Genomic DNA, 14,149 nt, shown 5'->3' with positions numbered 1-14,149 from the left:
TAAATGACGAGAAGAAAAGAAAGTTTTTTTCCTTGCTGTTTCTATTAAATAAATAAATAAATAAATTACGAGAATAATAAAAAAAGTTTTTTCCTTGCTGTTTCTATTAAATAAGTAAATAAATGAGAAGAAAAATTTTTTTTCCTTGCCGTTCCCATTAAATAAATAAATAAATGACGAGAAGAAAAGAAAGTTTTTTCCTTGCTGTTTCTATTAAATAAATAAATAAATGACGCGCAGGTGACGCCATCGCCGGCGTGCTGCGGGCGTGTCGCTCCATCAGACGTGGCACTGCAAGCTGCTCGCTCGGCGCCGCCGCCGCACCTGCAGGTTCTTTGGAAGGACGTTGATGGGAACTCGTGCGGGCACGGGGAACGCACGGTACTGAGGGCGGTCCGTGAGGACATGAATCCCGGACTCGTCCTTCTCCCCTGGTGATAAGGGCGCCTCTTGTATCGGCGGACATTTCGCTCGTGTCCGCGGTACGTACCCTGGAATATTGGAGGAGTTGGTTGTTGTTGTTATTGTTGTTGTTTCAACTACTACTGCATAACGTCCCGACTTCGAAGTTTTCCTTTCACACGTGCGCGACTCGTCGGCATCGCTCGGTCACTGTGACGTGACGTTGAATGACGAGATTTTCAAGGGCCGATTGTTTACAACAAGAGCTTGAGTCGATTTTTTTTTTTTCCGTTTTGTATGCACCAGCAGTCTGTCACGAACAGAGCACACACCCATCGTGGGTGGAGTTCGCGCATTCACTGCTGGAAGAAGTACAATCTGTGTACGTATTGCAAGAAGACGTGTGTGTGTGTGTGTGTGTGTGTGTGTGTGTGTGTGTGTGTGTGTGTGTGTGTGTGTGTGTGTGTGTGTGTGTGGTGTGTGTGTGTGTGTATGTATATGTATATATATTGTGTGCGTCGAAAGGTATTAAAGGGTATTCATAGATAGGAACTCGTCGTCGGTGAAAATTATACACAGGAAGTCACTGTAAGTACTATAAATGTTCTGTTTCAGCTCATATTGTTGCGAATCTGGGAGCCATGAGCTCACAACATACAGGTCCTATAGATGAGTTATGTCGGTAAGTATGTGTTGCCAGTTAGGGCCATCCCTGGTCTAATGGGTAATTAAATGTTCATGCGCTGTGGAGTGATTTTGATAGGGTTTTTCTTTTATTTTTACACCACCAACATCAATGCCGACAACACCGCATCACCTTCACCTTCACTTCGCTTCCTTCACCTCGCTCTGGCCGACATCATGGTGGGCGGAGTTCAAGGAGGAGCTGCGCGGTGGCCCTCGACCAATCGGCGTGCAATGACTGAGGTGACCGTCGCCTGGCCAATCACATCCCGCGACAGGAGGAAAGGGCTCCATGTGATGTCGCCACGCCCCCGGGCCAATCGAGGAGCTTGCCGTCCGTTTTGGCCAGTGGGAGAGACGAAGAGCGATTTGCACACCAAAACCAGCCAGTGAGATAGGGAGGGTCGCGAGGAGCCCCCCCCTTAAGAAGGGGGTATAATTATAGGCGTGTTCGGGAGTTCTGGGAGTTCTGGCAAGAGGTGAACATCTGCGCACAGGGCGGTTGAGTGCGAAAGCGTCTGCGCACGGAGTGGTCGGTGCAACGGAGGGTCTTCTCCTGTGAGCTTTCGCCTTGCCGGATTTTGTTCGCCTGTAGCCCAGTCGTGAGGGCGTCTGGATCGTGCTGGGGGTCCAGTTCTGCCCCATGGACCTGGTCCTTGAAGACCACACGAGGCGGACAGGTCCGAGACGGGCCTCAATAAAGACCATTTTGGTCCAATTCTTTGGATGTGTGTGTGTGTGTGTGTGTGTGTGTGTGTGTGTGTGTGTGTGTGTGTGTGTGTGTGTGTGTGTGTGTGTGTGTGTGTGTGTGTGTGTGTGTTCGTGGCGCCAGTCAGTTAAGTAGGAAATTGTATAAGTGCTGTGCTGTATATACGTGCATTTCTTTTAATCGGTTTAACTCTGCCCCGATGTGCTCCCCTCATCCCCCATTATGAATAAATACCCCGATTGTTAAATGTTTCAGCTCCTTCGTGTCTTTTCCTCCATTGGCTTGGCGTGCTGCGTGTAGGAAATTAGCCAGGCTGTTGCCGCTGTAACGGGATATTTGGGACCGACAGACCTTGGCGATAAACCGCTCAGATCGCACACGGTTCGAGTACGCGAAGCGGCTCGTTCCGTACGGGTGCCATCGAGGGTGTGGAGAGTCGGTAAATCGCCATGTGGTCTCTAGGTATTTTGAAAATTGGTGAATAACCCTGTACCACGTGGTAGAAATGTTGACCCTTCACGATCCAATAAGGGACCCGTACTTCTCTGACTTTTCTGAAAAGATACGATCTAAATTCCAGGCAATCGGTCGAGCCGACGCTATTGCTCCCTCCAGCAGTCGTGCTCACAGCCGATACCCGGCCCCGCAACAATATATCACCATGTTCTGGGAGAGCTGCATTTTTTAACTGGAGGGGGAGCACTCGGGAAAGTGCAAAACCTCCGCCGCCAATACTGCTGGGTCACTCAAGTGAACCTTGTATCTTATTCATTAAATATGATGTCAACAGTGCTGAGAGTTATAGTTCAACATTTTTTTGTGGGGGGGGTGGGGTTGGAAATCACTTAAAACATGTAAAAATGCAAAAAAAAGGTCGAAATTTTGTTGAAAAAAAAAGTTGCAAATTTTTTTTTCTCAAACAATTTTTTTTGGGGGGGGGTTGGAAATCACTTAAAGCATGAAAAAATGCAAAAAAAAAAAATTCCTTTTTTTTTTTTGGGGGGGGTTGGAAATCACTTAAAATATGTAGAAATGCAAAAAATTTCTCTTTTTTTGGGGGGGGGTAAAAAAAAATTGGGGGGTGGTTGGAAATCACTTAAAACATGTAGAAATGCAAAAAAAAAAAATTTTCTCTAACAATTTTTTTTTGGGTGGGGGGGGGGACCAAGTCCAAAATTTAATGGCATGATCCTTGGACCATACCTAACCCCCCCACCAAGTTTCGTCAAAATCTGTCGGAGTTTTTCTGTAATACTGTTCACAAACAAACAAAGGGGTGAAAACAGTAACCTCCATCCATCTTCAAAGATGGCGGAGGTTAATTAGTTTCAAATTAAATTAATTTTTTTGTGCACATGTATTGTGGACCGGGGGTCGGTGGCGAGGGCGACCGATAGATGGAGCAGGCGGACCATCTCCCACCGAACACCGGAATTGAAAGGCCGTCACCCCGGATGACTGGAGTCGCCAATATTTTGACTGTGTGCGGTAGGGTCCACTTGTCTATTCCAATTTACCGAAGTACCCACGCCGTCTAACTACCGGGGAAGCAACACCCTCGGCCGACTTTGACTGAACCGAGTCGCTGTTACCGACTTGGATCCGGTGTAACCGAGTGGAAGTTACCAAAGCCACGCCGGACCAAATGAACAATTCCCGGCCCAATCGGCCTCACTAATTCTCAAGCCCGAACCATGCTCGGCCAATGATAGAAACGACAGGCAACTAGCTGGTACATTTAACGGGATTTATTTTACAATCGGGAGGGAGACACATAGGAGAGTTATCACGCATATACAGGCAATGTACAGTGAGCAAAAGCACTAAGCAATTTCTACTTGTAGGACGGCACCACCACACACACACACACACACACACACACACACACACACACACACACACACACACACACACACACACACACACACACACACACACACACACACACACACACACACACACACACACACACCAAAAGAAAATGGACCCCACCGGGTCTTTATTTGGTCCTGCAGCCGAGGAGGATAGTTCAGCTGGGGGGGGGGGGGACGGGACAGAGTCAAGCCGGGTACCTGGCCGCCTCGTGCGGTTACACCGACTCCAACCCACTACGGTGGGACTCGAACCCACGACCCGGAATCCAATGAGCCCACGATCCTGGCTGCCACGATCACCACCACCACCACAAGGAACCCCGGAAAAGTCCGCAGACGACGACTGCAGACCAAAAGACCAACTGGCAAGGAGCAAAAAGCCGAGACGACAACGACGACTACTACTACTGACGACAGTTCGCCACCTTTCTTATCCTCCTCCCCCCCCCCCCCCCCCCGTGGGTCGAGGGAACCACTCTGAGGTAACTCGCCTCCGGATTGGACGGAGGGTTGTCGGGCGATCAATGGGCTCCCCTTATTGGATGGGACGAACACTCCATCTGGCTGGGGCGGAGTCGGCCCCGAGGTGATGAGCCTCTTGATTGCTTCGGTGGGGGGAAATGGTGGCCATCCATGATTGGAGGAGGTCCGGTGGGAGGGGGCAACGACCACCCTCCCCATCCGTGCGTGTCTGAGAACCCAGACGGAACAACCAGGGGAGCACCCTATTCCCCATCCACCCTTGTAGCGGGGAGGGGGGTTGTCGGGCCGGCTGCTGTCGATTGGACGAGCTCACTGTGGGCGGAGGGAACCTAACTCCCGTATGTGATACGTAGCGCGTGGGCAATTGATGGCGATGGTGCGAGAACGAAGGATTGATTGGTTGGTGTTGGGAATTGCAAAATCTAACTAGAAAGAAACTTCGCAGCGCACACATGTAATTCCCTTTAGACATGGGGAGGAATCTAACTATACACATACTTATTGAAATACTAATTTTTTTTTTTTTTTTTTTTTTTTTTTTTTTTTTTTTTTAGGACTGCTGTCTGTTTGTGTGCAAATGGCTGCCAGATTCGTAACAATACAAGTATATATTTATTTACAATTGATTCGAGTTTAAGTATCCCCAAAAACGTCCTGCACACATTTTAAATAATGAAAAAAATGCAATCCCTGGCATTTCAGCAACACACCCACACACCCACACACCCACACACCCACACACCCACACACCCACACACCCACACACCCACACACCCGCACGCGCACGCACACACATACATACATACATACGCACACACATACACACCTCCATTATCGGATGATATAAGTATGTGTGTGTGTTTCATGTGCACAATGGGAATATTATATTTATATATATATATATATATATATATATATATATATATATATATATATATATATATATATATATATATATATATATATATATATATATATATATATATATATATATATATATATATATATCACCTGGAATGAAAAAAAGTTGTGCAATGTTTACACAAAACTTGTGTGTTTTGATCATTCAGAAACGGCTGTTAACTTGAAACAGACTAACATTCTCATAGAAATGTGGAGAAGCATTTGTTTCATAAATCATTTGAAACGATATCTTTGAGCGAGGTACCCGTGCTATGTACGGGAGAGAGCCCGAAAGCAAACGGACAATGTGGAAACGGCGAATGCCAAACCATGAATCAATAAATCCTGTGCCACCTCCAGTCGAATGTCAGGCATCGACAGCCGCGTTCGTGAAGGACTTTGGCAAAAAAAAAATAATAATAATTACTTACTTCAGCCGACCCCAACAGAAGTAGGGCGGGTAATATTTCTTCAATGTCAATGGCGAAACTGCAAACGTGAATGTCACGGGTGGAAACCCTCGCATAATTTCCTTATCCTTTAAACTTTATAACAAGACCCAGTCTGAAGACCCAGTCTCTGGCGACATTTCACCCATACCACTTTACAGCACGCTTCCTCCGGCCAATTCACCGCTACACAGACGGCTTTACGGATGGGCGGCTTCGCGGACCATGGTTTTCGTTTTTGCATATATAGATTGAGGACTAAGGCCACTGAAAATGTGAGAAAGCGATTCTTGATGTGATTTATTATGTTTTTTTTTTATCATGACTAAAATGAGCGTGATTCAGGTTATCAAAAGAGGACGTGGCACAAAATCACAATTGTTTGTTTGAAGATTTTCCTCAATCCATGAGTTAAATAATTTTTTATTTTATGTTTTAAACAAAATGATGATGCAGTTGCAGCATTACATGTATGAACATAAAAGCATCAAATGCTATCGAAACATAAAAAGCTACAAAATTCATGTGACACACATTACCATGACTCGTGTCACGAGTTACTGAACTGGTCAAAAATTAAATCAACTGGTAACAAAAGGTAATGCCACTCATCCTTTTGTTCTGACGCCTCCAAAGTCTTATAGTTAACACTAGCAAATACAACCCAATGCTTAGCTGATGGGGATGTTAAGGAGTAGGGAGTAGGGAGAGGAGAGAGCAGGCAGGGGAGGGGAGAGGAGAGAACTGATGGGAAGCTAGGAAGGGGGGAAAGAGCGAGGAAGGGAGGGTGGAGATGGGGAGAGCGACACCTCACCAAACAATGCTATACACTGCGGGAAGGAGTAGAGAGAAACAGAGAGAGACTGACACACAGACAGACAGAGAGAGACTGACACACAGACAGACAGAGAGAGACTGACACACAGACAGACAGAGAGAGACGGACACACAGACAGACAGACAGAGAGAGACGGACACACAGACAGACAGACAGAGAGACGGACACACAGACAGACAGACAGAGAGACGGACACACAGACAGACAGACAGAGAGATGGACACACAGACAGACAGACAGACAGAGAGAGACGGACACACAGACAGACAGACAGAGAGACGGACACACAGACAGACAGACAGAGAGACGGACACACAGACAGACAGACAGAGAGAGACGGACACACAGACAGACAGACAGAGAGAGACGGACACACGGACGGACAGAGAGAGACTGACACACGGACGGACAGAGAGAGACGGACACACGGACGGACAGAGAGAGATGGACACACGGACGGACAGAGAGAGACGGACACACGGACGGACAGAGAGAGACGGACACACGGACGGACAGAGAGAGACGGACACACGGACGGACAGAGAGAGACGGACACACGGACGGACAGAGAGAGACGGACACACGGACGGACAGAGAGAGACGGACACACGGACGGACAGAGAGAGACGGACACACGGACGGACAGAGAGAGACGGACACACGGACGGACAGAGAGAGACGGACGGACGGACGGACGGACGGACGGACGGACGGACAGACAGAGAGGGACGGACGGACGGACGGACGGACGGACGGACAGAGAGGGACGGACGGACGGACGGACGGACGGACGGACAGAGAGAGACGGACGGACGGACGGACGGACGGACAGAGAGGGACGGACAGACGGACAGAGACGGACGGACGGATGGACGGACAGAGAGAGACGGACGGACGGACGGACGGAGAGACGGACGGACGGAGAGACGGACGGACGGACGGACGGACGGAGAGACGGACGGACGGAGAGACGGACGGACGGAGAGACGGACGGACGGACGGACGGACGGAGAGACGGACGGACGGACGGACGGAGAGACGGACGGACGGACGGACGGAGAGACGGACGGACGGACGGACGGAGAGACGGACGGACGGACGGACGGAGAGGGACGGACGGACGGACGGACGGACGGACGGACGGACAGAGAGACGTACGGACGGACGGACGGACGGACAGAGAGAGACGGACGGACGGACGGACAGAGAGAGACGGACGGACGGAGAGAGACGGACGGACAGAGAGAGATGGACGGACGGACAGAGAGACGGACGGACGGACGGACGGACAGAGAGAGACGGACGGACGGACGGACAGAGACGGACGGACGGACGGAGAGACGGACGGACAGAGAGAGACGGACGGACGGAGAGACGGACGGAGAGACGGACGGACGGACGGAGAGACGGACACACGGACGGACAGAGAGATGGACACACACACGGACGGACAGAGAGAGACGGACATACAGACGGACACACGCGCAGACAGACGCACGGGAGGAGAGTGCTGCATTTTATTAGGAGGAGACAGACAGAGAAAGATGAAAAAAAAGATAGAAAGGTGAGGGTTGCAGGTGAGGGGTGCAGGTGGGGTTCACAAAGAGAGTGATATGTGATGCTTAATGACCGACGGCACACACAAAAAAACACCTCGTGTCAGAACAGCTGTACACACAACGACACAGCAGAGTTTGTAAAGTAATCGGCTGGCACATCTACAAAAACTTTGATATCCCAGTTCCAGAAAATTTGTGGGAACATGAAACAAAAGTCATCACTGAAAACATGGAAGTACAGCTCACGTACAAACTAATGATCCCATCGAGCGTGAACATCGAAAACAAAAGGTTGCGACCAGATATCATACTTGGGTACAAAAAATAGAGGAAGGCATTGCTAATTGAGGAGTTCGTACCAGTGATTTTGAACTAAACGATGCAGACATCAAGAAAATGACCAAATACCAAGACCTCAAGAATGAAGAGGAAAGATCCTGGAAACTGAAGAATGCCAAAGTTGTACAAGTGATAGCTGGACCGACAGGAATGATGATGAAGAACCTCATGGAGATATTAAAATGCCACAAACAGGGTCTGCATTACAAAACACGAACACTTCAGCCATATTTAAAGATCAGGTTTCGTTAGGCGTTAAAGTTTTAATGAGGCACCGTCTGTGTGTAAAGGGGGGGGGGCAGAGAGAGGAAGAGGGTTCATCCACAGCTTGAGGGAGTACTGCTCGCCCCTCTGTTTGGCTCCCCTGCCTTGCATCTTGCTCAGCTTGACTCCGTGTAAACCAAGGCCTTCAAGATCATTGCAATTTCCTATGATGAAGCTGAGTCTGGACTTTTCACTTTGTGGTTTCAGACAGGTCGGTGGTCTCTCTGTTTTCTATCGCCTCCTTTCTGGATTTGCACCCTCTGCTCTTTCTGTGTTTTGTCCTCCCCCCAGGTTTCTGCAGGGCTCACACGGTCCACCATCAACTCCATTCTTGTGAAACTACCTAAATCCAGGGTCACTTCCCACCTCCACTAATTCGTTCCTCTTTTTTTTTTTTTCCCCACCTTGGGAATCAACTTCCACATTCTCTTCAATCTCATTATTCCAACCAGGTCTTCAAGACAGCTGCTCACCACCATCTCAGATTGTCCCCAATCCAAAACCCTGATCTTTTCTTCCCTCGTTAACCCCACCCAAATACCCCCCTCCTAATTTTCTAGTTTTCGCTCCTTGGAATTTCTTTCTCTATCCATCTTGTCCACTCCATGAATGCTTGTTTTGTTTGTACGTCCTGATCCGTTGAGCGTCATATCTCTTCCATGAGCCTCGACTATGTATAGAAAGAAAATCATTGGGGACAGGTACTTTTACCTGCTTTTCCCGCTACTGTGGTCGGGGATACTTTTACTACCACACAATATATACTGTAAGATCTAACAAGGTTAATTTGAGCGAAAAGGTCTTATCACTCACTTGATTTACTGTACTTGTCCTGTTCCAGCACAAACATCAAATTGCCATTTTAAATAAATTCCTCTTGTTACCATATAAACATTGTTATTTATATATTTCCCACCAATAATGTTGAATGCTGGTTCCTTTTTTTTTTCTTTTAGGTAACGTTTTGGATAAATAACATTATGGAAACTTCTGACATTTATCAGTGAGTATTTCTTTGACTTTTTTTTATTATTTTTATTTTTTTTAACCTTTGCTTGATATTCCTTACCTTGATGTTGTGGAAATGATAATGTATTTCACTACACACATCCCATGCATGATTGTTAGATAAGCTGGCATTAAGTTACACAAGGAACTTTGGTGCAAGAGGAGGTCATTCGGCCCATCATGCCTGCGTTGCACCAAACCTAGTATCATTACCCATCCACACACACAAGCTACTGACAAGTCCTGCCACTATCCCCATACACTTCTTCCACCAATGTATCCAGGAACCTATCCATCCCCTCCACTGTCACTACCTTTCTGGGGAGACCATTCCATGCATGAACCCCTCTCGACTCAGAGACTCCTGTCTTAAAACTGTCCTAACTCTCATCTTCTTTACCCTCAAGCTATGGCACCTGGTCCTAACACTGTCCATTCTGCTGAAAAACTCTACTGCATCTATCTTATCCACACCCTTCATTTTCGTAAACATCTCGATCAAATCCCCTCGTAATCACCTCCTTTCTAATGCATATAAAGTCCTGTCTCCTTCAAACACTACTCGTGCAGTAGCTTAGTCTAGCTCGCACTGGAATCGATATAGTTGCTCTATACTGAATCCTCCCTCATATCTGGTCACAAAAACTGAACACATTGAGTTGTTGTTTGTTGTTGTTGTTATCACTATGATTGATTTAATTCCTTCGTTTGAAGTAAAAAGTAACCAAATGTTGATGAAATCCATTACTCGTATCAGTGTTATTAAGCTTTGTTATACAGATAGTGAATTTTTGCTTTGTCGACACTTACTATATCTGAATTGGCTACCATCAATGTTGACAATACTGTCATAAATATCATGTTATTTAAATTGTTGCGGTTTTGGAAGACTGAAAACTGCACCTCCTTGATTACCATGGTATTTATATTCTCAACGTATATAACATATAATTTATATTTTATATAATGCCACCTTGTACAGTTTATCAACTTATGTGTTTTGATTTTCTTCCCAGGAGATTGGATAGGTAAAGGGATTAGTGCCCCCCCCCACCCCCCAGCAAGGATAGATAAGCTAGCAGGGCTTAGAGGGACAGAGGAGCCAAGTTAGTTAGCTTAGAGGGATTGAAGGAGGTAGGGATAGTGTAGAGAGATTAGTGGGGCAGATAGGTTAGGTTAGGGCCGTAACCGGCCGCCCGATCTGCTGTTACCATGTGTTCCTGCCATCCCCCCACCCCCCCCCCCCCCCACGACGAGAACGTGATCACCGAGAGGCCGGCCAGCAATACCTGCGGGCCCGACCTCGGACCATTTTGATGGCCATGCCGACCTGCTCTCAGACACTCGCTGAAGGACACTTTTGAAGACCAGCGGTGAACCAGCATGAATTGTTTTAACCCATCTGGTCATATGTGTGTCGATAAAATTAGCCCGTACCCCATGCAGTGGGAGACGGGGTCTTGCAATCACTTCTGTCTGTGTGTCTGTCTGGGCCACAACTTTTTGCAAGCCGCTGTTGAAACGAATGAATTGATGCCACAGAGCAAGAGTTGACAAGCCGCAGAGTTTTTCCGTGGATGTGCCGGTGACACACTGACTTGCACTATCTTCTCTTTCGTTCACTTGGAATGCACAAGAGCAATCAAGAATTGCACCCTCTACCCGTTCAGGGATGGGTTACTGACTCGCATTCACAATTTCCTCAAACGCATTAAATATCATTCATCTGCATTTCTCCCCACATGGCCCATCACGCCATCACCCTCTATTCTTTCTCCCCCTCCCCTCTTTCACGTTCGGGCCGATGCAAACCCATAGGCTTACGTTGGGTGAGCGAGGGGTCGTCAACAAGCCCCATCTTCTTTATCTCTCTGACTATCCCTCTTGCTTATCTTGTTTCCCCGGAGTGACTGAGGTGCCTGTGTCAGTAGATTTGTGATAAGATGAATGACTAAGGGGATTGTGTGTTTAAGGATAAGATCTTTCTTTGTTGACACTGCTTTTGCTCTGTAAATAACTATTTTGCTTATAAATATGTGTCCTTTGCTGAAGCTTGTATAAACTTTCCAAACTGCCCGATCGTCTTTCTCCATTGGTGAGACGTGTGTAAATAGTGGACGGGAGTTTTGCTCTGCTGTTTTGTGACGGTCAGTGATGATCTGATGTCATACTTGTGGTATCACTCAGCTGTTATTGATTTATCGTTGTGCGGCGTCGAGAGCATGGTTCCCCATCTGGGGGTTTAATTTGCCGGGAAGGTAGCGCAGGAATTGGACACGAGGACCCGACTGAAATTGATCATCTCGGACAGCAACCTTTCATTGCCGTCGTTATCTGCGATTCATCGGCTGCAGGGTCAAATGTCAGGAAGCAGGTCCGAGAAGCCCGTCATGACCCGGCCACCAAACCCGTAACAATATTGTATATTATTTGGATCCACAGTCTCCATGGAACTACACCGAGTGTAACCACAGCCACACTATCCTGTCAGAACCTAAACGAGGAAATTAGGCCATTTGGCTCATCATTTCCGTGTTACACTCCCACGTTAATTTTTGCTCTACATAGTATTAAACAACAATCTTCTTGATGTTTTACTAAAGTTGAAATAAGCCAATCCTGATCCAGTAATCCAACTTGTAGCTTGATTATTTGCAAGTTTCTCATCCTGTTGGTGAAGGTTTGTCGTTTGCATTCAAACTACTATACACTTTATTGGGGGTATTATATGCCCTTTACTCCCTTCCTCCTTGATTCCCATCCTCCCTTCTTAATTCCTTCCTTATTGCTCTTCTTTCCCACCTATGCATTTCTTCTTCATTCTTCCCCTGCTATACATTTCCCCTTTCCTCGTCCTCCATCCATGTCTCCTTCTTGCCCCTGTCCATTCCCCTTCTATTCATCCACCCACCCCCTCCCCCTCCCCCATCCATAATTTCTCCTTCCATTCCTCCCTCCCTCATCGATTTATTTTTTCCCCTTCCTTTCTTCCCCTGCTCACCCTCTGGATTATATCACCCCCCCCTTTCCCCTTGTTTTATATAGTTTTATATTTTTTGTATATTGTTCTCCCCTCATATTGTTACGAATATGGAAGCCATTTGCACACAAACAGACAGCAGTCCCTGCAGTTCAGTTATTTCGATAGTATGTGTTTATAGTCAGGGTCCCGTCTTTCTGTCCAATGGGTTAATTTAATGTGTGCGCTTCGGGTTTCTTTTATAGTCAGGTTTTTTTACATCTCCCATCAATCCTTCGTTCTTCGCACCATCACCCACGTGCAACGTGTCACGTACAGGGGTGAGGTTCCCTCCTCCCATTGGACCTCCTCCAATCAGGAGGCTCATCGCCTTTGCTCCGACTCCACCCTTCGTCCAATCAGGAGGCTCATCGCCTCAGATTGGGACTCCACCAAGAAGGGTGGGAGTAGCCCCGCCTACCGTGAGCCTGTCCAATGAGGGACGGCCGGCGAATCTCGTGACGCAACCGTCCAATCAGGAGGCGAGTGGCCAGGGGAAGAAATCCCTCTGACCTCGTGAAAGAGAAGAGTAAAAAAAGAAAAGAGAAGGTCGTCAAGAAGAGAAGAGAGCAGAGCAGTCATCGTGGCGATTGCTCTTGGTGTGCGTCATGAGTGTCGTGGTCTGCAGTCTTTGCGGGGCTCCTCGTGGTGGTGGTGGTTGTGGTTGTGGTTGTGGTGGTGGTGGTGGTGGTCGAGCAGCCAGGATCGTGGGCTCGGTGGATTCCGGGTCGTAGGTTCGAGTCCCACCGTGGTGGGTTGGAGTCCGGTGTGACCGCACGAGGCGGACAGGTACCCGGCCAGACCTTGACTCCCCAGCTGACCTATCCTCCTCGGCTGGAGGGTCCAATAAAGACCCCATGAGGTCCATTTAGTGTGTGTGTGTGCGTGTGTGTGTGCGTGTGCGTGTGCGTGTGCGTGTGTGCGTGCGCGAGCCCTGTTCTTAAGTAGAAATTGCTAAGTGTTTGTTTGTATATAAATTGCATTTAACTCTGCTCTTTGTGCTCCCCTGCCCCATTATAAATAAACCCCCAATTGTTCAATGTACCAGCTCGTTGTGCTTTCTATTATTGACTCAGCACGGTTTGTGCTTGAGAACCAGTAAGCCGATTGAGCTACAAGTTGTCGTTTGGACCGACGGACTTTGGTAACTCCGCTCGGTTACACTTGACCGAGGTCGATAGAGCGACCCGGTTCGACAGAGTTCGTTGAGGGTGCGACTTGCCCCGTAATTTCACGACGTGGGTACTTGGGTATATTGAAATTTGGCTATTAACCATACCCCACGCCGTCAGAGAATTGGCGATCACGGTCCTTAAGTACCCCGTGACCTTCGGAGTTGTCTGAAGGTTACGACCTGCAATTCCGTGTGTTCGGTGGGAGACGGCTCTACTGCTCCACCTGGCGGCCGTTCCTCGCCACCGACCCCCAGCCCACAACGATATTACATTCATCAAACACTGTAATCCTACCTGTGTTTACTCAGATTATGTTTACCCTTTGTGCACACACTGACAATGGGTTTCGGATGAACAAGTTTGTATGCTTTTGCCTTTGTCATTTATTTGCTTATTTTTGCTATTTTTCCTTTCTCCGCGATCAGCAAACAATAAACGCCATG

At 47.7% G+C, this 14,149-nt stretch overlaps 1 protein-coding gene across 5 annotated transcripts in view; it reads left to right on the top strand.

The window, feature by feature from the left end:
* The first annotated feature begins 233 nt into the window (after positions 1-233).
* Positions 234-14,149, top strand: part of LOC147021882 (islet cell autoantigen 1-like) — an 81,657-nt gene continuing 67,741 nt past the window's right edge. Inside the window, exons 1-2 of one of the 5 annotated variants that reach the window (XM_085892300.1) lie at positions 234-482; positions 9,461-9,507. In XM_085892300.1, coding sequence (XP_085748426.1) covers positions 9,485-9,507 — 23 coding nt within the window. In that variant the 5' untranslated portion in view covers positions 234-482; positions 9,461-9,484. Of the gene's footprint in view, positions 483-765; positions 785-971; positions 991-9,460; positions 9,508-10,866; positions 10,886-14,149 lie in introns of those variants that run through there. The other 4 variants (XM_085892301.1, XM_085892302.1, XM_085892304.1 and 1 more) reach the window with 4 other exon arrangements.

This window comes from Eptatretus burgeri, chromosome 8, assembly GCF_056783735.1.
Source record: "Eptatretus burgeri isolate ZD-2024b chromosome 8, Ebu_testis_v1, whole genome shotgun sequence".
NCBI classification, from domain to species: Eukaryota; Metazoa; Chordata; class Myxini; order Myxiniformes; family Myxinidae; genus Eptatretus; species Eptatretus burgeri.
Note: the sequence above shows the minus strand (reverse complement) of the source record. Positions and strands in the feature narration are given on the sequence as shown.